The sequence below is a fragment of the Rhineura floridana genome, chromosome 13, assembly GCF_030035675.1.
Source record: "Rhineura floridana isolate rRhiFlo1 chromosome 13, rRhiFlo1.hap2, whole genome shotgun sequence".
Taxonomy (NCBI): Eukaryota; Metazoa; Chordata; class Lepidosauria; order Squamata; family Rhineuridae; genus Rhineura; species Rhineura floridana.
In genome coordinates, this window is record NC_084492.1 from 30733278 (window position 1) to 30756656 (window position 23379).

Genomic DNA, 23379 nt, shown 5'->3' on the forward strand with positions numbered 1-23379 from the left:
TTTAGACAGGAGTCTTTCACAGCTCTAACTAGAGATATCCAGGATCTGACCTAGGATCTTATGCACTTGCAGGCTTGCACTCCACCTCTGAGCTATGGCCTTCTCACTGAGGTAATATACTTGTTACTGATTGCTCTGCCATTCAGTGAGTGAGAACAGGGGATGCCTCTTTTAAGGTGGTGCCTGGCAACTGCATTTTGAGTAAGGACTTCTATTCAAAGCAATATTTTGTTGTACAGTAGTCTACTGCCTAATCAACTGAGAACCATTTCGGTCTATTGAAAGTGTTTTAAATTAACTGATCAATAGACATGGAAGGATCTGTCAATTTCAGTTCTCCCAGTTTCTCATGTTCCCAGTCTTACGCTCAGTTCCCCACATTTCTGCAGCAACTTTTTTCTTTAAAAAACTCTTCATGAGAATTATTCTGGGTTTTAGTGAAAATTTATCCTAAGAAATACATTTTTGCATGCAGTTTTGACTAATGTATACATTTGCGCAAGCTATTTCTCCTAATATAACGCATTTGTATGGTATTTTCACTAATATATTGATTTTTAATAGACACGTCCCCCCTATATATGCACTGTTTGGCTGGATAAAACTCATTACAACATCTGGGTAAGTGCGAATTTTGAAGGCTTGCTGTGTTTTAGTTCTCATATCATTTTGAAAAGTGCAAATCTAATAGATTTGGCTTTAAAAATGAACCGAATCAAATTTCTTCCCCATATCTACTAATCAGTTGATTAAAATATCACAACCCTACTGATCAGTTGATTAAAATAGCATAACCCTACTGATAGCTGATTAATGTATTCCAGCTCTACTATCACTGCAATCTGAGAATGAGGGGCTGATTTGAAGCCAGATCCTCAGATGGAATGAAAGGCAGCGTAGCTGTGCTCCTGTCCATGCTGCATTTCTAATTAATGAAATCAGAAGGATCAGCCCACTGGTGTTTAATTGCAGGGACTGCAATCTTTGGCACCGTTCCATGCATCACCCCCTTTCTCCCCCAAACTCCCCAAAGGCCCGTGGTTACCTGTTTTTGCTCTTCTCCTAGGCTATCCCACATAGATGCTACAATTTTTGAAACCTCTCCAAATGTAGCATTGGGGTTCTGCCCTTTAATTGCAGCTTGTGTGTCCCTGAAGAACAGGGCATATGCCGACACGGGCTTCTGTGGTTCATTGGGGTCTTTCTTTTTCTTCTTCTTCGGAGTCTTGGGCTTCTTGCCAGAATCTGGGGCAGCTCTCTTTTCTCCTGCAGTCTAATAAAGAGCAACAACAACAAAAATTTGTGTCTTGTTTCCACTGTGAGATATTAACTTATAAAAATAAACTGTATATACACACAGCTATTTATGCTCAGCATACTCTTTTTTTTGGAAGCAAAGAGAAGACACCATAGAGGAAGAAAAATGCTGTGGTCAGAAACTGAGTAGAAGGCATTTTGAACAACAACAACAACAATAACGAAATCATAAGACACAGAATATATTTCCAGTCATGAGGGCTAAAAACTTTCATTAAAAACTTGATTTATTTTTAAAGACATCCTTTAGAGCATGGGTTCTCAACAAGGGGGGAATTTTAGGGTTCCAGGGGGGGAATTGGGACCACTGTTCAGCAAAGTGTGATGTCCTGTAGATTATGTACAATCTGTAAAATTGTAGTTTGTTTTTAATTTAATCTGCGACATTCAATAAAGTTTATTGAATGTCACAGATTAAAATTGATTCTTGAACATGCAGCATTATTTTCATTTGCAAAATTAAATTATTATTTAAAGACCAGAAAGTGCTCCAAGAAATTCTGTTATAATATAAACTAAGAAATTTTTCTCTCACGAGAAACACCACCGTCACTCGCGAAACGTCAACACGCTATGAGAGACTATCTTGGGAAGGGGGGAATTATATTCTGAACAATGGTGAAAGGGGGGAATGGAGCAAAAAAGGTTGAGAACCACTGATTTAGAGGGATCACATTATCTGTGTTAGATGTGTGACTATGTGAAAGAGCTTGTACAGAATTTGAAATGTACAAGATAAAACAAGCTTGTGTATGCACATTATTATACAAAGTATTTGAGGCCATTATGTAAGGCTTATTTCTGACAAAGAGAACATAGTCCACTCCCATTTAAATGTGCAAAACCACATCCCAAGCTTGCAGTCCTCAAGCCACTTATTTAGAATGGCCTCGAAGAAGAAACATAGGGCACTGCTCTCCATTTTCAACAAAATTATTTGTGTTTGTTTGCTTCAACAGTGAAGGCCTATCAAGCGAACTTCACATTTGTTCATAAGCCACCTATTAGTCCTGCACACTGAACCTATTTCCTTCATTAGGTCTTCAACCTGTGTTGTCCTATAGCAAGGGTATCCAGCTTTAAAGATTTCCATAGTTCCATATGGAAGTCAATGGCATATGAGTTACAGAAATAAGATACTCATTGTGAAAGGAGGAGGAAACAATTCATCACTCTTCTTTCAGCCTTTTTCTAAAGGCTGCTTACTATGGCTTTGTTCCTTTCTTCCGGGTCACAGAACAATTAACAGAGTCATTCTTCAATCACTACTGAGCTTCAGTGAATCCCTCTGCAGCTGCCCTCCACAGCCTGTAGGCAGAGTTCTGGTAGAAATGGCATCTGATGGATCCATGCGATTAATTTCAGGCCTTCCACATGCTCAACTCCCATGGTCTTCATCAGGAATTCTGCATATATAACCCGCACAACCAATCTCTTTATTTAGCTTTCCATAACCTGCTCTATCCCCCAGGCTCAAGGCTAATAACTGTAAAGTATAAAAACAAATAAATGCACGTGTGCTATGTTAGATATAGATATTCCAGCCATCAGGCATCTGCGATTTGTTCACATCCTCAAAATAGATGGGCATTGTTCAGAGTGATAATCTCAGTTGGCTGTCTTTTCTTTGCATGCCTATTTAATCCCAGATGAAAATGAATTCGAGGGTTCACTCAAGACTTTCCTAAAGAGGTAAAGATCACTTTTTATAACATGGAAAGAATAGAATAGGTTCCTACACCTGCTTATAGATGGTGGGGGCAACTTCAACAGAGGCTTTAAAGGGTACCTACCTGGCACCCTCCCCCTCCCCCTCCCCCTCCCCTCCCCCCTTCTCCTCCTCTGAATCAAATTGGATCCTTCCCTCCCCAGCCCTGGGAGAAAGCAAGAGATCTCTTTAATGCGAAGCAAACACAGGCCTGTCAGTTTCACCCAAGCAAAGGCACAGGCTTATCCCATAGTAAAGCAAAGACACAGACTGGTCAGTTTCACCTTAAAGCAAAGGCACAGGGTTATCAGTTTATTGATAGCCAAGCCGATCAGTTTCACCTTTAAAAAAACCCTTCCTTAAAAGGACCTTCATTCCTGGAGGATTTGTTAACTGAGGTATTACTGTGTATATATACAGTAATTTATATATATATTAATTTGCAAGCAGGTGTGGCTGTCAGAATTTCTGCATCTACAAAAGTGAAAGTTCTCATAAAAAACCCTTATACTAGCCATTTCCTTTTTTAAAAAAGATGCTGAATAGCAGCAATGCATCTGTATGGTAATCAAATATCACAGAACTAGATAAAGATGTTCCTCTCATCCTTACAGAAGGTCCTCTTAAGAAACAAAACCTGACCTTTGCAGTCCTATTGCATGCAGGAAGCATCTTCTTCTAGTGCATGTCAAAACTTACCCTGTTTGAGTCCTCTGCATCTTCCTCATTTATAGAACTGGATGGAGAAGGGGTTGCAGATTTGCTTGCAGGAGGGGATGGGGAAGTGTGTGGCAAGTTGGCACCACCCAGATTCAACCCCAGTTGAGCACTTAGCTGGGATTGGTTAATAGTGGTCAGCTGGTTAGGAGATATAATTCCTGACCGAGCAGCATCTGTCATGTGGACAATGGATCTCATAATCAAAGAGTGATCTTGGCGATACTGAGGCACATCTGTGTGACTATGATCCTAAAAAAAACAAAAAACAAAGGGGGGGATATACTGTTAAAATACTAGAATCACCAAGTCAGCTAATATTGCAACTAGATGCACAAGGAACTACTTTTGTTCCTACACCCTACTGCAACTTAGCTTGTAACTAAACCTAAGCATGCACAACTGAAACCACCGAATATTGTTTTCCTGTTTACTCCTGCATCCCAGTTCACTCCCCATCATCTTATCATCTCTTGGCTCAAATTCTAGATTGTAGGCTCCTCAGGGCAGGGAGCTGTCCCATTGTATTCTGTAAAGCACCATGCACACTATTGGTGCAATATATATTATAAATAACAATCAAGACTAGTGTCAAAAGTCAGCATGGTTGGGCATGTAGGGGTTCCACTGACACAAGCCCTCTGGAGCTGCTCTCCGTCTTCATCACTGCAACCTGCTTGGTTGCAATGGCTGTTCTGTTCTGGCCCAGGAAACAGGAAGGGTGAGAAAGGAATCAATGCCACTGGCTGCTTGCTCATTAGTTCTCTGGCTAGCAAGCAAACAAGTGGAAGCTGAGCAGTGGTGGCTGGCGACAATAGCAATGCGGAGGCCGACTCACAAAGAGTCTAGCTCTGCAGAACTGGCAGTGAGAATCATAATAAATACCATAGACCAACTACCCTGTATGACAGATCCAGCAGAGAGGAAAAAAACAGTATCACAGCCTTCTCTAAAAGTGGCAATAAATGTTACATATGACTACTAGCAAGTATCCTATTTTCAGTCCCTGAAGTTAAAAATCCTGATACTTCGGTGGAGCTCTCTGGGTCAAAGAGAAGGTAGCCCAGAGTTCCCTTCAGCCCCAGCCAGCATGATGGGAGTTGTAGTTCAAAAAAGTAACTTTTCCAAGCTCTGGGATCAGGCTAGTGGCCCAGCATCCTGTTCTCACAGTGGCCAACCAGATGCCCATGGGAAGCCCTCAAACAGGACCTGAGTGCAAGAACTCTCTTCTCGCCTTCTAGTTTCAGCAACTGGTGTTCACAAGCATACCATCTCCATCTATGGAGGCAGAGCACAGCCATCATGGCTAGTAGGCATTGATAGCCTTTACATAAGCAAACAAAACCAAATGTCCATCTTGTTCAGTATCTTTTTCACAGTGGCCAACAAGATGCTTATGGGAGGTCTGCAGTACAGGCACAGCTTGAAGGCAATATTCAGTTCTGTCTCCAGACTTTGTAAGGCCCTTGGGCAAGGTGCCCTCAGTAGAGCCTCCTTTCTGTGGGTCCCCCCCTCCTTTCCAAAGCACTGCTGCCCACTTGCTTGCCCTTTTCCTCTGGGCCCAATCCAGAGGCAACCAGGCAGAGGGAGCCTACAAGGCAGGTGGACGGCATCGCTGCACCTCCTGTCATTTTTTTGCATGCTTGCAGATGCCATGTGAACACAGACAGCAACTGTTCTGAAGCAAGTGCTGATCTCAGGTCATGCGAAGCCTTGAGCAAGGCAAGGCACTGGCTGAATGTTTCAACAAGGATTTCCAAAATGTTTCTGCTTTTGGTGTTTGCTCTGGATTCTTTAAATGGTTTTTTTTGTACTGTTTTAAAAACTATTTTTAGTAGGATTTTTTTTTTTGTAAATCACGTTGAGACTAATGTTGGAAAGCAATTTATTATTATTATAAATGTAACAAAATGTATATACCACTTGATTGTAATAAAACCTCAAAATTATCAACAAACAGTTAAAAACAAGTAATTAAAACTTTTAAACGACAATTAAAGTTAACCCATCCTCCTCCTGGTTGAGTTCTACAAGGGCAAAGCTGTGACTAAGGAGGAGGAAGCTGACAGCCAGTGCCACCCCCTGGCCTGGTTGTAAGTGAGAAGAAATGCAAGTGGGGCAGGTAGCAGAGGGCAGACTGAGGTTGGAAGGGCAGTGCCCCATTTGGCCTAATGGTCCTTCACTGCCTCTAGGTGTTTCTGGCCTCCAAATCCCATCATTCCCAGCCATCACCTCTGCTGGCTCAGGCTGATAGGAGTTGGAGTCCAATGTCAACTGGGGGACCACAAGTTTTCCATCACTCTATTGCAAAAATGGGTGGGGATTTTTGTTACTAACTTTTATAGGTGCTTGTACATCTGCAGCAATGCATTTCGCCTGTGATACGATCAAAATCCTTGCTAGCCCAAAACCAAGGGCCACAGAAAAGAGATATATACAGATAAAAATGGAGACATATATAATACAGTGGGGAAAAAATGGTGGTTTATAATAATCACACAACTAAATTAATATTGTGGCACAGAAAAAAGCACGTAAGGCTTAATTTTGTCTTGAAAATTGTTATTACATAAATTAATAAACAGAGAAAAATTTTCAATAAATCCGTTAGCTTGTTTTCTTGAATAATGTCTAGAAAAATAAGTCAACTTAATTAACAATGCTTTAACCAATCTGTGATTGTGGGATTTTGTATAGATTTCCACCTCTCTCCTATGCAGGTTTTGCAGCAACTGTTTGTATTTCTCCTTCCAAACATCCAAAAATAAATTTATTTTGGTCCAGTGGGGTATTTTATCCTGTCACTTTTTGGATGTGATCTAAAACTATAACATGTTTAAGTTATATTCAAGTATTTCTTTTACTACATTTATTCCACTAAGTGCTCAGAGTCATTTACACGGAGTTCGCCCTCCCTGTTTTTAATCCTCACAACAACCCTGTGAGGCAAAATAAGCAATATATAAGGATTTGCACTAGGCCACCCAATGAACATCATAGGTAAGGATGGAACTAGATTTTTTTTGATACATGTGCCCTCTCATCCTCTGTGCTTTTCAACCAATAGGACAAAATGTATAAGATTATAGGATACAGCTTTATACCAAATCGGACCATTGGTCCATTCTAAGGCCTCATATACATTATACATTAAAAGCAGTATTATACCACATTGAACAATCATGGCTAACCCCCAAAGAATCTTGGGAAATGGCATTTGTGAAGGGTGCTGAGAGTTGTTAGGGGACACCCTATTACCCCCCAGAGCTACAATTCCCAGTGTCCCTGGAAAGGACTGATTGTTAAACCACTCTGTGTGAATAAAATGTGAATGAGATAACAGCAATTTCTTTGATTCCAACCTCATCAACTTTTTTGAACCAGCATGGGTTAGCTTTGAATGAACTAACCTTGTTTTCAGGGTCTGAGTTTGCAAGTTTCACTCTAAATGTCTGGGCAAATCTAATTAATTAATTCAAATTTATTGCTTAACACCGTAAGTAATCACAATATATAGAACAATAAAACAGAGGTGATTTGTATAATACAATGAAAGTGATGAGAAATAAAACAAAATTAAGCATAAATCAATTAAAAAACAGCTTAATTAAAGCTTAATTAAAACCTGGTAGGCAACTCTACAAATGGCATAAATTACCAAGTGCAGCTCAGCAAGTTATTAACCTAGGTTTACATTTTTCTCATAAGTTGCTATTTTTATTTTGTAGGTAACTATTGGCCATAATGAAACATATAGAAATAAAACTTAAGCTTCTTTACTAGTATATTTTAAATTTGTCTTGTAAAATTTGGCTTGTGCCTTGGCTGCTACCATTAAAAAAGTGCCTACTCTTCTCAGTAGAGAGCCAGTGTGGTGTAGTGGTTAAGGTGCTGGACTATGACCTGGGATACCAGGGTTTGAATCCCCACACAGCCATGAAGCTGACTGGGTGACCCTGGGCCAGCCACTGCCTCTCAGCCTCAGAGGAAGGCAATGGTAAGCCACCTCTGAATGCCTCTTACCATGAAAAACCTATTCATAGGGTCGCCATAAGTCGGGATCGACTTGAAGGCAGTACATTTACATTTACTCTTCTCAGTAATGCCCTTGTTAAAAAGCAGGAAATCTATCTTTTGGCACAATCTAAGAACAGAACACTACTCTGCTCAATTGGACTACCACAAACAAGCAACTATAAAGACACGTGAATCTAAAGCCAACAACAAAATGCCTCTTTGAACTCAATGCATGCATCTCCACATGTTTTCAGTGTTCTGAGAATGTTTCAGCTTCTACAGAAGGAACCAGCAATTGCTTTCCCTTGACCCTTTCAAGCGCACCTCTGAGTGGGGCAAACCAATATTTGGCTCTGAATAAAATTGCCTACAAGGTTCTCACCTCTTGAAATGTCAGCATGATATTTTGGGAATGGCTCACTATGTGCGCATATTTAAGGGTCAATGCCTTTTTCTTTGCCTTTTGTTTTTTAAAGTTCTACAATACTGAAGATTGAAATTACTGCATAATACATAGGTGGCAGAAATGAGGAACTAGAGCCACTAGCAGTTTTGGGGGGGTCTTTTTGGCACCAGGTGAAGACCTTTCTGTTCACCCAGGACGTTTAAATAAATTAGGTAACCTGGAGTTTCTGATTTTTAAATCGTAAATCAAAGAAATGTCAAAATCAAATCAAACAGGCTACTTTTTAGAACCAGAGCAATTTAGCTAGAGAATATGCACCACTGTTCAGAAAATCCCTGCAATGAAACTAATGCAAAACATCTTAGGAGATACACATCTTTTGGATTTAGCCTGTGTAGTCAAGACAGGCAAGTTGGGAGTCACCACAGGGTTTGCCATATCAGTGTAAGGGCTTCTGGAGAGAACTCTTGAGGAGGACATCAGCATTGTTTCTACCCTAGAGAAATGCTAAAATTCCATTATCTTCTGAAGACTGATTAGTACCAAACAGTATACGGTATTTAAGAGGCAGATAAATATGTAGAGGTTGCTACAATAGATACATGGTTTTAAGATGTATGGATCAGTTTGGCTATTTACAGAAAACAGATGTCACATATGTGTCTTTCATAGGGTGCTGTATGTCTAATTAAAGTCTTCCTGGACCATCAGTTTTGTGTGTTTAAATTACACCAAGTTTTGTGGCTCATTGTGCTCAGATGAATAATGCATATGACATTATCTGTAGCTTTTTCAGAACACTCCAATCCAGCAACTAAAATTCACTTAACAATAGCAAAAAGCTGAGAAAGCTGCAAATATTTGGTGGCATTCAGCAGCAGTCCTGCTCAGAGCAGACCAGTTAAAGTTAATGGTCATGACTAAGTTACAGTAGGTTCATTAATTTCAATGGATCTACTCTGAAGAGGACTTAGTTGAATACCGACTAATACTTCTTGCTTTTGTTTATCTGGGTGGTGAGTGAAGTGTCAGAGCTGACAGTGACACCAAGTGGGAATTCAGACCTCAAATCTTCTCAGCACTAAGGCACAGTGAAAGCAGTAGATGTTCAGCAAAGTCCTTAGAACAAAAAAAGAGTTGGCCTTTGACTGACCAATCAAATAATGTTTAATGGGACAAGTATTTTAAAAGCATTAATCTTATGAGAACAAAGGTACTGTAGTCACTAACAGGTTTGATATGTATCATGTTTTAAAAGTTCCTATTGTAAAACAATGATACTGACGTAAAACAAAAAGTATTTATATTATTACATTTTTATTCTGCCCTTCCCTGAAGCATCTTAGGGTGATATGCATAACTCTCATCCATTTTACTTACTCAACAACCCTATACAATAGGTTAGGCTGAGAGTGTATGACAGGTTCACCATTGTCAAATGACCTTCACAGCTAAGTGAGGATTTAAATCAGTCTCTCCCTGGTCCTAACCTCCAGATCTTGTTGGACTACACTTCCCATCATTATTGATCATTGGCCATGCTGCCTCCGGATGATGGGAGTTGCTATCTGACAATGTCTGGAGAGACCCAGATTCCCTCTCTCCCCACTAGGCAGCGGTCTTTGCTATGGATAACTGCTAATGTTCCTGTTTGGTGATGCCTTCAGTAATAGCAGGTTGCCAGTTGGAGTGCTACTAGCTTTGCTCCTGACCACTGCTGGCCTAGGGTGTCAAGCTGCCCATATTCCTGTTCTTACTAACAAATGGCACCATAATAAAATATTTTAAAAGGGAAGCTGCCATCTACACAGATGACACGTGGAATTCTTGGAATACGTGACCACAGTCCAACAATGTGAGTCCCTCCTTTCCTGGTCCATTTCCACCCAGCCTGGGAGGCGGGACCTTGACTGTCTTCACCTTAAACGACAGCTTCTGTTGCTCAGGATCCCTAAAGACCATCAGGGTGGGGTATTGTTTAGGAGTTGTTTTTGGGATCAAGATTTATATTTACATTTAAAGCTCTATTATGCTACTTTAAGCAGTCTTCTTCTTCTTGTTGTTGTTAATTATCTGTCCTCCATGCAGAGGTCCCAGGGCAGGTTACCACAATTTTAAAACACATAATTAAAATAGTTAAAAACAGCATAACAATATCACAGAAAATAGGGAGGGACCTAAAAATATACATCTCAGGTGTCAAAAGCCACAGTAAAGAGAATGTCTTCAGCGCTCATTCAAAGTTGTACAATGAAGTTGCCAGAGTTCTACAACTTAGGGGCTACCTCTCCTGGGCCACCCCCCCTAAACTTCTGAGGGTAGCAGAACTACCAAAAGGGTCCTCTCTGCTGATTTCAACACGCAAGAGTGTCTGTAGAGAAGGAGGCAGTCTTTCCCCAGAGTTCCCTGGGAAGAGGGACTGACTCTGGGAAGAGGGACTGACTCTGGGAAGAGGGACTGACTCTGGGAAGAGGGACTACTCTGAGAACTGGAACTCTGTGAGAAGAATAGGGGTTCTCCTAACAACTGTCAGCACCCTTAAAAAACTGCAGTTCCCAGGATTCCTTGGGGAAAGCCATGAGTATTTAAAGTGGTATAATACTGCTTTAAATGTATACTGTGGATGTGGCCACAGAAACACATTCTTGTTTCTGAAGGATACAGAGCCTGCCCATGCGACTCTTGAGCCGATGGTAGAAACCAGGTGTGGCTCTTTGAAAATTTGGTGAGTGAATCAAGGGGAATTATCAGAAGATGAATAGAGCAAATTCCTTATAAGCTTCAGATTAAACAATAGCAGTGTTGGTTTTAACCTTTAAAACCCTGTACGGTTTCGGCCCAGCTTACCTGAAAGAGCGCCTCCACTGCCACCAATTATGCCGCCCAACTAGATCAGCCACACAAGGCCTTCTCTCAATCCAACCAACCAAAACAGCTAGGTTGGTGGGTACTAGGGAGAGGGCCTTTTCTGTGGTGGCCCCCACTCTCTGGAACTCCCTCCCATGTGATCTTCGACATGCCCCTTCCCTAGATGGTTATTGGGTAAATCACCATGACTCTATCATTTATCGTATGTTGTTAATATAATTGCTTTTATATGTATTGATGACTGTCCAGTATTTTACCTATTGTTATTTATGTGATTACATCTGTTATTATTGTATTTTATCTCTTTTAATGTACGTCGCCTAGAGTGGCTAATTGCCAGATAGGCGACAAACAAATTAATTATTATTATTATTATTATTATTATTATTATAAATATAACTGATCAGTGTCTGATGATAAAATGCCACACTGAGTTGATAAGTGTCTCCTGAGGTGAGACTGCCATTCTTATAAATGATAAAATTATTGCATTCCATAATTAGTTGGGTTTCCCCCTCTTAATGATGACAATAAACATGTTCTTAACAACAACAAAGGCTGCTTTGAATAAAGAGTTCCAGATACTAAACACATTAATGAACCATGAAATAACTGTTTTATTTGCAATATAGTAAACAACATAGCTATAACATTGTAATCACAACCCCTCCCTTTCCCCCTACTCATATCAAGATCACGAAGTGGCTATTAAAAATAAATTGTTGGCGTTTCCTTGTAAATAAAATTAAATGCATGAAGTGCACAGTTTGTAAAGGAAAAAAAACCTGAACCCAAGCGTCTTTGCCAGTTTTGAAATAACTTATTGGAAATATTTTAATTCATCGCTTTACTGAAAGGTTAAAGTTTGGATGACAATAACTGTCTAGATTTAAAGTGTTATTTTAAACAAAATTCAAAACCATTGCTTCAACAGATTGAATGGGACTTGCTTCAAGGTAAGCATGTACAGTGATGAGGGGAGGAAATTTTTCCAATGCATTATTTTACTGTTCATTAGTAACAATGAATGGATGCCAACTGCAAATAAGCTTAGCAGTTTCAAAGGTTTTAGTGCTGCTTACAAATATAAGAAAATAAACATGCTAAGTAGAATAAGCTCTAGGGCATCAGAAAATTTTCCAATGTAAACTGAACATTTCCCCATACAAATTACCCTTTGTAATTAATATGAGCATTTTTTTTGGAGGGGGGGGAATCCAATCCATGTTTTCCTGAAAAACCCACATTACTGATTATGTATAAAATTTCAGCTGCTGAAATCCTACACATACCTGGGAATAAGCCTCACTGAACTTAGTGGGACGTATATCTGAGTAGGCATGGAGTGCACTGTTAAGTGACTGATAACAAGCTATCTTTTAAGCTTATATACTATATTTTATTAGCAACACAAGTCCCATGACATTGTGATAAATATGGTGACCAGGATCCAGGGAATCATGGAACTGTGAGTCCAAGGGAGCTTCAGACTTTTTTTTTAATCAGTTCCCCAATGAACATGGCAAACTTCTTTTAAAACCGAAGAGAGTTTCAAAAGGAGTTTAAGGGTTGTATCCAATGTTAGTTCTACTCAGAACAGACTCATGGAAATTAATGGATATGACTAATGTAGGCCCATTAATTTCACTGGGTCTACTTGAGCAGAACTAACACTTGGATACAACCCTTAGTTAAGAAAAAAGATATTTAAGAAGCTTTATGCATTCATCAGTGATTCTAGGGAGGTTTACCACTTCTTAAAACAATAAAAATTAGTAAGCAGTAAGATTAAAGCAGGAGACAACAGAATTCAGAATTTAACATACCAGCAAGAGCTAGGAGAAGAAATTGCCTGGTGCATAAAACATAACAATGTAGGCACTAGGCAAGCTTTCCTAGGGATAGAGTCCCATAACCAACAGTGTGCCACAGGTGAAAAAGTCATCTGCTTGGTCACCACCCACCTGATCTCTAATCAAGGAGAGCATCAACAGATGACTGGAGTGCACAGGCAGGTTGATACAGGACCAGGCTCTTATTGATAGGATGTAGGACAGAGTTGTTCAAAGTAGGGGGTGAGGAGTCAAAAAAATCCATTGGGCTAGTGCACAATCCCAGCCATATATTTTAAAAAGGGAAGGAGGGATTAAATATAATCTAAACAAGAATTTGCACACAAAGCAAAGTTCTGCTATATTTTTAATGCAAAAAAGATAATATTTTCATATAGGAGTAACTTTGCACACACGGAACAAAAATGATGCATTTACAGTTAATTCTATTTTTGTAAAACCCAAAGGATTTTTTTTCTTTTTAGAAAAATTAAAAGACAGAGAAAAATAAATGCAGGCTGAAAAGAGGCAATTATTTTACCGTCTGTTTCTTAGATATCAGAAAGGGAATTTCAAAATTCATCAAAGCTAACCTTCTGTTATGTACAACAGGCTAAGCTGAAAAGAATGTTAACAAGTTCAATTTTCATTCAATCAGCACCACTGCTCTCTGAAATGTTTCATTGCAGGAAAGAAATAAAAAATAATCTATATGGTAATTATTAGGATGAATCTCCCAGTAACTTTCAGCAACATGAAAGGTCAGTTCTATTCAAGATATTTTATCAGTCCCTTGCACATACTCCTGTCCTGTCATTTTAAATCTGAACAGCATTTTATTTTCCCATTTACAGCTACCTGCAGAATTAAGTACTTAAGCCAAATAAGGAGGGAAAAAAAGGAGAAAATGTTGAATGCTGGCAAAGGCTATAATAGCATAGAGATAAATCGTTCAGCTGCTCTCTCTCAAGCCTCTAGGGCTACAGATTTTTCTTCTCCTGATGCACTGTGGGTATTCAAAACTTGTTCAACATGATTTCATTTCATTTCAGGCAGTGCCTGAGAAAACTAAATTACAGAATCAATCATACAGAAGGTCAGAGTGAGACTTCATTACAAGTATTGCATGCTTGCATGAATATCTTTCATTTATGACTGACCCAATATGTCACAATAGCTGTCTAGTAAAAATAATCCACTTTCTGAAATTGATGTACTACTGATGTCAGTGCTACTCAGCAGGCTGGGTAGATTATAGAGAGATGTTTAAGGGGAGGGGGGAAAGAGAGAAAAAAAATAAAAAGAAGGAACCCTATAGAGCCCTGCAGCAGCTCTACAGAATTGCCACCCTTTGTAGATAAAATAATTTCTAAGGTGATCATCTAAACAATCAATTGTGCTCTAGTCTGTAATGACTTTTGATAGCATATAGCAATTGATTTCCATCTATTTATGTGTAGATGTATATACTTTCCCCCACATCGTGTTAAGTCCCAGGTGTTTTCTGAAGTCAAAGTAGAAGTCGTTCAATTTTTTCCTCCAGTAATTCATTTATGAATGTTGATTTTTTTGTATTAGCATATTATTAAAATGCAAATGCTAATCATACTACATTTCTTTTATCTCTCTTTTTTGTTTTACTTCCTCATTTCTGGGGGGGCAGGGGAAATCCTAATGTAATAGCACACATTTAAACTAAGATAAACGTCCCTTTGTATCCTGTCAATAATAATGAAGCTAATTATCAAAATGACAAATTGTCACTTTTTCTATAAACAAAAGCGGTAACAGGCTGGGTAGGAAATCCAAGCAAATCCAATCAAGAATTACTTTAAAAAAAAAAAAATAAACTAGTAGGAAGAATCCATCAAGAGTCTTTTTTAAAAAATAACTGTTGGGCTACATACACTGTAGTAATAAAATAGCTTGCTTGCACTTAAAATGGATTGCAGGATATAGCAAACCTAAGACAGAAATGGAATGTAAAGTATTATTTATTATTCCAGTGATCTTCCTGCAGCAAATCTAAGAGAAGCCTGCAAAAATACTGTTATATAGCTAGCCACCTCAGCACCCTGAGGGAAACATAGGAGAACCTTGACATAACCTATTTCTACCTGTGCCTCTGGCGATTTTGCATTCAAGTTTATAGGTGAACATGTCAGGTAGTGCTCAGAACAAAGCCAGAGACACATTGTATTAATCATAGCTCTGCCCAAGTACATTTCATTTCTTCTGTTTGTGCTTGAAAATTTCATGACATTTCTTCAAGGTGAAATTCTACTGGACATTTCAACAGGGTCGATCTATAAATCCAATTAAAATAGCTATCATTTGCAGCAAAGCTGTCTATAACATAGTAATGTTTCCAAAAGTGTCTGGGATTTCATTTGGTGTTTTAGGAGGGAAAAAATGTTATGTTATTCTAACGGTTTCAGTTTGGACAAAGTACTGCTTGCCTCTTTAAACATCTAGACCCCTGTCTATCATTACCAATTAACAACTTGTCAACAAAAATGCAATAAAATATGACAAGCTGAATGCTGTTTCGTACAGGCATTGTTCGAGAGTGTAGATGAATATCATAATTATTTTATGACTCCATATTTAGTTTTTCAGATACAGTAAGCCCAACTGACCATGAAATGAAACTTCATAGTTAAAATGCCTCTTTTATGTGTTTTTATTACTGTAATCATTTTTTTATGGCTCTAAAGGAAATAATCCACAAAATATACAATTTAAAGATGAATTCTATTATTAATAAATATTTATCCGTTTAATAAAGTGCTCATTTTCAGTAAATAAGACATTTATCACCCTGTTTTTGGAACTCAGATTGGATATTTAGAGTGCAACAATCTGAAAGAGACAACAGAACTAAATGGAAGAGAATTTAGGAAAGTTTTTCAGGTCAGCAGCCACTCACTATTATCCCTCAGCTTTTGCTACTTCCAAGATATTTAGGGATGCATCCAATTCTAGTCCTACTCAGAGCAGACCCATTGAAATTAATGTTCACAAGTAGCTAAATTCCATTAATTTCAGTGGGTCTACTCTGAGTAAAGCTTACTTGGAATCAACCCTCATACTTCACATTTTCTTTGCTTCCAGCTAATCTGGGGGCACAAAGAGATATTGAACACTAAGCATTACAAATCCTCCCCACAGAAAAAGCTAAGAGAATAAGAAATTAAAAGTTAGGATGTACCTTGCAGTAATGCTACCATATCTATTAAGATGTGAAGCAGGTGTCATCTTTGCAAATAAAAATGGCAGCATACAGCCAAATACACTGTGCCTTGCAAATGGATGGAATGTGGATCGAGCTGCATTGCTAACACACTGACCTGGTTTATACATAACACTAAGTCAAACCGTGCCTTAATGTGGAATGTACAGGTTCCCAGAGATGAGATCATGGCCACCAAGTTCCTCCCCTGGTCCTTTTCCTCCTGCACTAGCCCAAGGTTAAACCACTGTTTGGCTTAGAATGTCATCTGAACCTGGGATCATGGTTTGTGTTTCTCCGGATTCATGATTTGCCATTAGCTCATGACTCTGAATCTGAAGGCTGCAATTTCTGCCCTTTCCCCCCAATGCTGGAATATTCCAAGTATAAGGAAGTACAATGAAATAAATCAGGGATGGGGAACTTGTGACCCTCCAGGAGTTTTTACACTGCCAACTCCTATCATCCCTGACTGTTGGCCAAGTTCACTGGGACTGATGAGAGTCAGAGTCCAAAAATATCTGGAGGGCCATAGGATCTTCCCATCCCTGAAATAATGTGAATGTACATTAAGGTGCTTACTGAAAAATTCTAAAAATATACTACCATTAGACACTAGTAACCTGGTTGTGTGTCACGTCAACAGACATCCATAGACTGATTTTACAAGACACTAGAACATCAAATAAGGGTGCAGTATTGGGTGCAATGAGCACTGTGTGTTATTTTATTTATTTATTTATTTATTGAACTTGTATACCGCCCCATAGCCGAAGCTCTCTGGGCGGTTTACAGCAATCAAAAACATTAAAACAAATATACAATTCAAAACACATATTTCAAAAACAATTTAAAACACAATTTTATTTAAAACAATATAAAAACAATTTAAAACACATGCTAAAATGCCTGGGATAAGAGGAAAGTCTTGACCTGGTGCCGAAAAGATAACAGTGTCAGCAAAATCATTTCATAATTTGGGGGCCACCACTGAGAAGGCCCTCTCCCTTGTTGCCACCCTCCGAGCTTCCCCTGGAGTAGGCACCTGGAGGAGGGTCTTTGATCTTGAACGTAGTGTATGGGTGGGTTCGTATTGGGAGAGGCATTCCATCAGTTATTGTGGTCCCAAGCCATGCAAGGCTTTATAGGTCAAAACCAGCACCTTGAATCGAGCTCGGAAACATACAGGCAGCCAATGCAAGCAGGCCAGAATTGGTTTTATATGTTCGGACCGTCTGGTCCCTGTTACCAATCTGGCCGCTGCATTTTGCACAAGCTGCATTTTCCGAACTGTCTTCAAAGGCAGCCCCATGTAGAGTGCATTGCAGTAATCTAATTTGGAGGTTACCAGAGCATGGACAACTGAAGCCAGGTTATCCCTGTCCAGATAGGGACGTAGTTGGTAGAAGGCACTCCGTGCCACTGAGACTACCTGAGCCTCAAGTGACAGAGATGGTCAAGATACAAACCTGCTCCTTCAGGGGGAGTGCAACCCCATCCAGAACTGGTTGGACATGCACCATCTGGTCAGAAGAACCACCCACTAGCAGCCTCTCAGTCTTGTCTGGATTGAGCCTCAGTTTATTAGCCCTCATCCAGTCCATTGTCGCAGCCAGGCACCGGTTCAGCACACTGTTAACAGTTGGTAGTAATTTTCATTGGTTATTCAGTTGGTTATTGAAGGGGAGGGAGCATAGAAGTTTGACTCAGTTCACAATGCTGCATTTCTATGCCACAGTAAGATAATTAGGCTGTCAAAAAGCAGAAAGACAAAAATCCTACCATGTGCAACCCATTGCTTTGGATGACACCATCTTGTTCCACAAGGTTTCGAGATATTGTAATGGAAGGAAGATCCAAGCTCTGTGGTGGAAACTGGGGTGTGAACTCATTCCCTTGCGCAGCCAACTGATCGCTTAGACCTTGAAATGGCAACAGTATATCTGCCATCCCTAAGTTGGTGGGATCCAGTTCAGGTGGTGGCGTGATTGGTGGGATCTCGAACTCTTCATCTCCAAGACTTGGAGTGTGGAATGTTTGCTAAATGAAGGAAAGAAAGGGGGGGAAGAAACAACAGCAACTTTACAACCTAGAAGATTTGGCTCATGAGCAAACATATTTATTTAATTTTATTTTGGAAATCACAAGGGTATCAAGTTTCACATATGCCCAGCTTTTATGGATCCTTCAAATTAAAGATTTACATCTCATTATCATATGGCTTTAATGGTGTATCAGTATTAACTGTTTTTTTTAATACACACTTAATTAGCAACATCTGTCTTTGTTGGTGGTGTGAACATCAGCTACATTAGGTTGTGGTTTGGGATGGTTTTTGTTTTTGGCTGTATAACAAATTGCCATTTTATTGATATGTTACTAAAATAGCAGAACCAGCCTATGCATTATTCTGACGCTTCAATAAAATACTGGCAATTTTGGTAGTACACACACAACATTAACCTGGCAGTGAGTACTTCAAAAATTTTTAACAGCCCACAAATGTGAACTATTAGGATCCTGTTTCTAAGTTCCATCCGCAAGAGGAATGTGATAGACCCTTTTGATATGAAGGTGGTTCTTAAAGACCCAGGCATTTATACAGAATAAAATGACATTTTGTTTTGTTTGCAGCAAAGAGTATGTCAGTGAAAGACAGGTTTGTCCTGAAAAGCTCACATGGCTTGTCCCGTGAACATTTTATTTCTAGTTATCTTCTAGGTATCAGCATGTACTTTCAAAGTACTTTTAAAAAAAAATTAAGGCCAGTTGATACTGAAATGCTGCTTTTATCTGGCGTGCACACTCACACACGTTTTGCTATCATTTTCCTGCTAAACAATGAACATTCACTGAAGATCAGGGGTTCTTCTGAACATCCCTTTCATTTTCATTCATATTCCTGACTTTCTCCTAGATGCATCCTCCTTGCCAATGATGGGCCAGTTATCAGTGCCTTCCAGCATCCTACCTCCCCTTTGCCTAGTCAGTTAGGGTTCATAGATAGGACTGTGCTCTCTCTCGACAGTTGTGATTATTCTGGACAAGCAATGAGTCAAACCATTTGGCCAAGCAATATTTGCTTGTTTCACGGACTGAAGACTAGATTAACTGGTATGTCTGTATGAAATTCTAAGGCTTTGGTGAAGGGTTTTTGCTTTACCAGAATCAATCAATCAATCAATCAATCAATCAATCAATCAATAAGCCTCACCACCACTTTAGCCACTGGCTTGACTGCTCTAAACAGCCTGGGATCATATACCTGGGATCATTAGCCTCCTTGTATTTATAGCTAATGTGAACCTGAATATTCTTAGGATATTTATCCACTCTTTTTGTGGGGGACAGCTGTAGCAAACTAAAGAATCATGGTGCATTCTTAGTTCCTCTCTTGGGAAGATGTCACTGCAGAGAGACTGGTGAATCAATGGTGCATGGGGCCCTTTTACTCCAAGACGTATTCAATGGCAGAAATACCCAAAACAGTAGCTGATTTTTTTAAGGTACCCTTTGGGCCAGGGGTGGGGGATCCGTGAGCCTCCAGATGTTGCTGGACTACAACTCCCACCACCCCTGGCAGCCATTAGCCATGCTGGTTGGGGCTGATGGTAATTGGACTCCAACAACATCTAGAGGCCCACCCTTGCTTTAGCTCCTCTCATGGCACTAGTAGTTTGGGAACTGCTAAGCTGGCCACATTTTCATAAACAATTACCAGTTGCTCAGGGTCAACAGCAGGAGAAGGTTATCACCTTTATGTGCTGCTTGTGGGCTTCCCAGAAATGCCTGGTTGGCCACTGTGGGAAGCGGAATGCTGGAGTACCTTTGCTCTGATTCATACAGGCTCCCTTCCTATGTCCTCCTTAATTAACTTATGGAAATTAAGTCTTTGAAAACACAGGAAGAATAACCCAATCCAAAGACCACACTGTCACGTTCACGTGCTGTGAGAGGCATCAGAGCAGCCATGGTTAGTGAGGCAGTTTGCAAGGGGAAGCCAGCAGCAGCTGCTACATGACAACGGAGAGCAGAAAGCAATTCCTGCTATTACTTTTCAGTGCTGGGAGGTATAAGCAGCGGTAGAGGAGGAGGGTGCCCCAGCCAACACTACAGAAATGCATGTTTGCTGAGTGGATCGTTGTCTCTACTGGCATCAGCAACCTGTGTTCCTACTGATACAACTGTTCAGTGGAGCCATTCAGTTTCATAGAGTGGGCTGCGACACTGTGCCCTCCATTACTGCTGAAAGGTAAGGGTAGGAATTCTGCCCTCCCCATAGTCCCAGAGTGGCTGGTGGTGGTTCACGGGAAGTGCTATAGCTCAGTGGTAGAGCACCTGCTTTGCATGCAGAAGGTCCCAGGTTCAATCCCTGGCATCTCCAGGTAGGTTTTGGAAAGACTCCTGTAGGAAATCCTGGAGACCTGCTGCCAGTGTAGACAATACTGATCTAGATGGCCTAATGTTCTGATTTGGTATAATTCAGTAGAGGCCTATGCTCCTATGCCTATGAACCACCTTACTGGCTGCCGCTTCTGTTCCACTGTCCTACCCTGTAAACCCTGGAAAGCAAGGGTATGCTGCTGGGAAAATACGGAGAAAATCCTGAACATAAGAAAGGTTTTTTGGATTGCAGCCAGTGTGTTGTTTGTTGAGGCATGTAGGGATGGACAAATCTGTTGATTCCAGGATCTCCCAGTTCCTCATTTTTACAATCTGAAGTTCAGTTCTTGACATTTCTGTGTCAATTTTGTTTATATATAAAAATAAAGTCCTTATTAACATCAATCAGCATTTTAGTGTGATTTACTTCTAAGGTACACTTTTGCAAAGCAATTTTCCTTAATATAATGCATTTTTGTCTGTTATTTTCAGACAAAATAAGACTGGAGAACCACGTAGCAAACTTCAGAGAAATGTGAATTTTGAAGGATAGTCGTGTTTTGGTTTACATATTTCTTTGGAAAGTGTGAATTAGATACTTCTTCTCTACTCCTACAGGCATGCAATACTACTCTGAGATTTGTTTGCTTATATTAGCTCAACATTCTACTGCAAAAGTGGAGGGGTGGCGTACAGGGGGAAGTGGAGGAGGGAATCTTCCTTTATGTATTATTTACATTGTCTGAAAAAAATGACTTAATGCCAGTTAATTTAAAAATGGTATGTTCCATGGAATATTTCATTAAGTGCTGGAAATTGTCATCCTTCAAACTGTTAATGATGATATAAATTAATAACCGCTTGAGAGGAAATGGAAACTGAAACACACACGAAAAAAGAGGGGGGCTTTACTTGCATGTAAAACCTGTCAGCTGTCATTATTGGTCTCACACCAGAAATGATGAGGTAACAGACAGTCTGCAGAAGTAACACCGAGAGAGTCTTAAGAGACTCCAGCAGTCTCTTCTCAATGCACAGTGAGCACATGCACACGTGTACAGATATTGCAACTCAATTCCAGTTCCGAAAGCTTTGTCCTACTTTAGAGGTGCATTTATTGATGCTTTATAGAAAGAGGGGGCATTTTCATACTGGGGAGATTTGAAGTTCACTAGCACAAAAGGATGGATTGGCTATGGAAGGCGGATGGCTAATGAAGATAACCCTGTGGCTACATTTGCAGTTACGTTTGGCACTAATGTGGTCTAGTAACAGATGCAATGGTAATTTGCAACTCATTTGCTACCCCATTACTGCTTAATGAAATCTAACATATCACATTAACAATATGGATAAACACTCATTCCTGATATGTGGCATTTGGCTGTTTTCATTACCACAGTAATTAACACTTGAAATATTATTTCAATAAATATTTAAGGTGCTTCAGGAAACCTGGGTCACTGCCATCATGACACAGAAGCAAGTTAACAGAAAGGTGACATGTCAATTTCTTATCTTTGGTGGTCTTCTAATGCTAATTCTACAATAACTACTGCATGGCATTATACTAAAAGTAGAAGAATGGATTTTCAGATTTGAGATGTCCACACTCAAAATACTGATGTTCACTTAAAAGTAAGAGCTGTGTAATTGAATTTACTTATAGGACAGTAATTGCAAAGTTATATTCACACTACAGTGCAAATATTAGCATTCAATCTTATTCTGCTCCTTCAGTGTAATTAAACCAGTAGTACAAGCTTTAACCATGATATGGAAGAGGCAGTAGGATTAATTTTGAGAAGTGAATGTTCCATGTAAAAAAGAAAGGAATCCATAATGCTTCCAGACACATACAACAGAACTGTACAATATTTTTCATGCTAGTAATGTCTTCTTACAAGCATGTGGGGGTGACGGGGTGAAGTATCGTGTATGCCAATGTGGGTTGGTGAGGTTTTTTTGTAGTTAAAAAAAGAGAATTCAAAACATCAAACTGTATTTCATGTCATGAATGCTGAAAGTAATGTATGGATAAGTGGATACAATGAATGCAATCTAAATGGGGGAAAGCCTCGTGGTGAAGTAGTCTTATTCCAAATCACAGGGACTATTCACATTGTAAGAAGTGCCTGAATGGTGTGTAATTTGATGGTGGAGAAAGGTACCATTATGTCCAGAACTGTATAATGTTTTTAAGGGGTTATGTTACCAATCACAATTTTAAAAGCTATTAACTTTTCATACATTTCTCTCTTAGATTTCCTTTTTTGGGTGGGGGGGACTCTACCAACCCTCAACAAAAACTGTGTGTGTGGTTAAATACCATCTGCACTGAAATGTTCAAAACATTTGTTCCTTTTGATAAAAATGCAAATCTGGAGAGCTGTTGTATCAACATATAACAGCCAATGTCTGACACAGTGAATTATCACAGCTGGAATTAAATTGTCTTTGAACAGCTGCTGGCAGTAGAGCTTTCATCAATGTTTGATTCAAATGGAGGAATGAAATTCTACAGAATGAAACATCATGTTGTCATTACAGATGGGGGTTTGTGTTCATTATCACAACTAACACTGGAGCCGGTGCCAAGCAATCTTCCCTTATCTAAGCAGTCTTGTTGGAAAGAGAAAAAAAGGGAGAGAAACAGAAAGAGAGACAGAAGGCAGCCATTGTTTTAAAAGCCTGCTCATCAAAATGCTACATGGTATATATAGCCAGTTACGGCAACATTTTACCCCCAATATTTTTTCTCCCCTATATTTTGCCCCCTACTACACCTGGGAAGGGACACATGCATTGGGGAGAGGAAGAGAAGAGAGCTGGCTTTGATACAAAACAGTGAATACTGTCCACAGACACTTTTTGGTTTCTGCTGCCTACTACTCATTGC

General features: G+C 39.6%; 1 protein-coding gene across 1 annotated transcript in view; it reads right to left on the reverse strand.

The window, feature by feature from the left end:
• Nucleotides 1-23379, reverse strand: part of TOX3 (TOX high mobility group box family member 3) — a 127380-nt gene that overhangs the window by 5290 nt on the left and 98711 nt on the right. Inside the window, exons 3-5 of the mRNA XM_061593627.1 lie at nucleotides 17880-18137; nucleotides 3725-3994; nucleotides 1046-1273 (exon numbers count right to left, since the gene is read on the reverse strand). Of these exons, the coding sequence (XP_061449611.1) occupies nucleotides 1046-1273; nucleotides 3725-3994; nucleotides 17880-18137 (756 nt within the window). The remainder of the gene's footprint in view (nucleotides 1-1045; nucleotides 1274-3724; nucleotides 3995-17879; nucleotides 18138-23379) is intronic.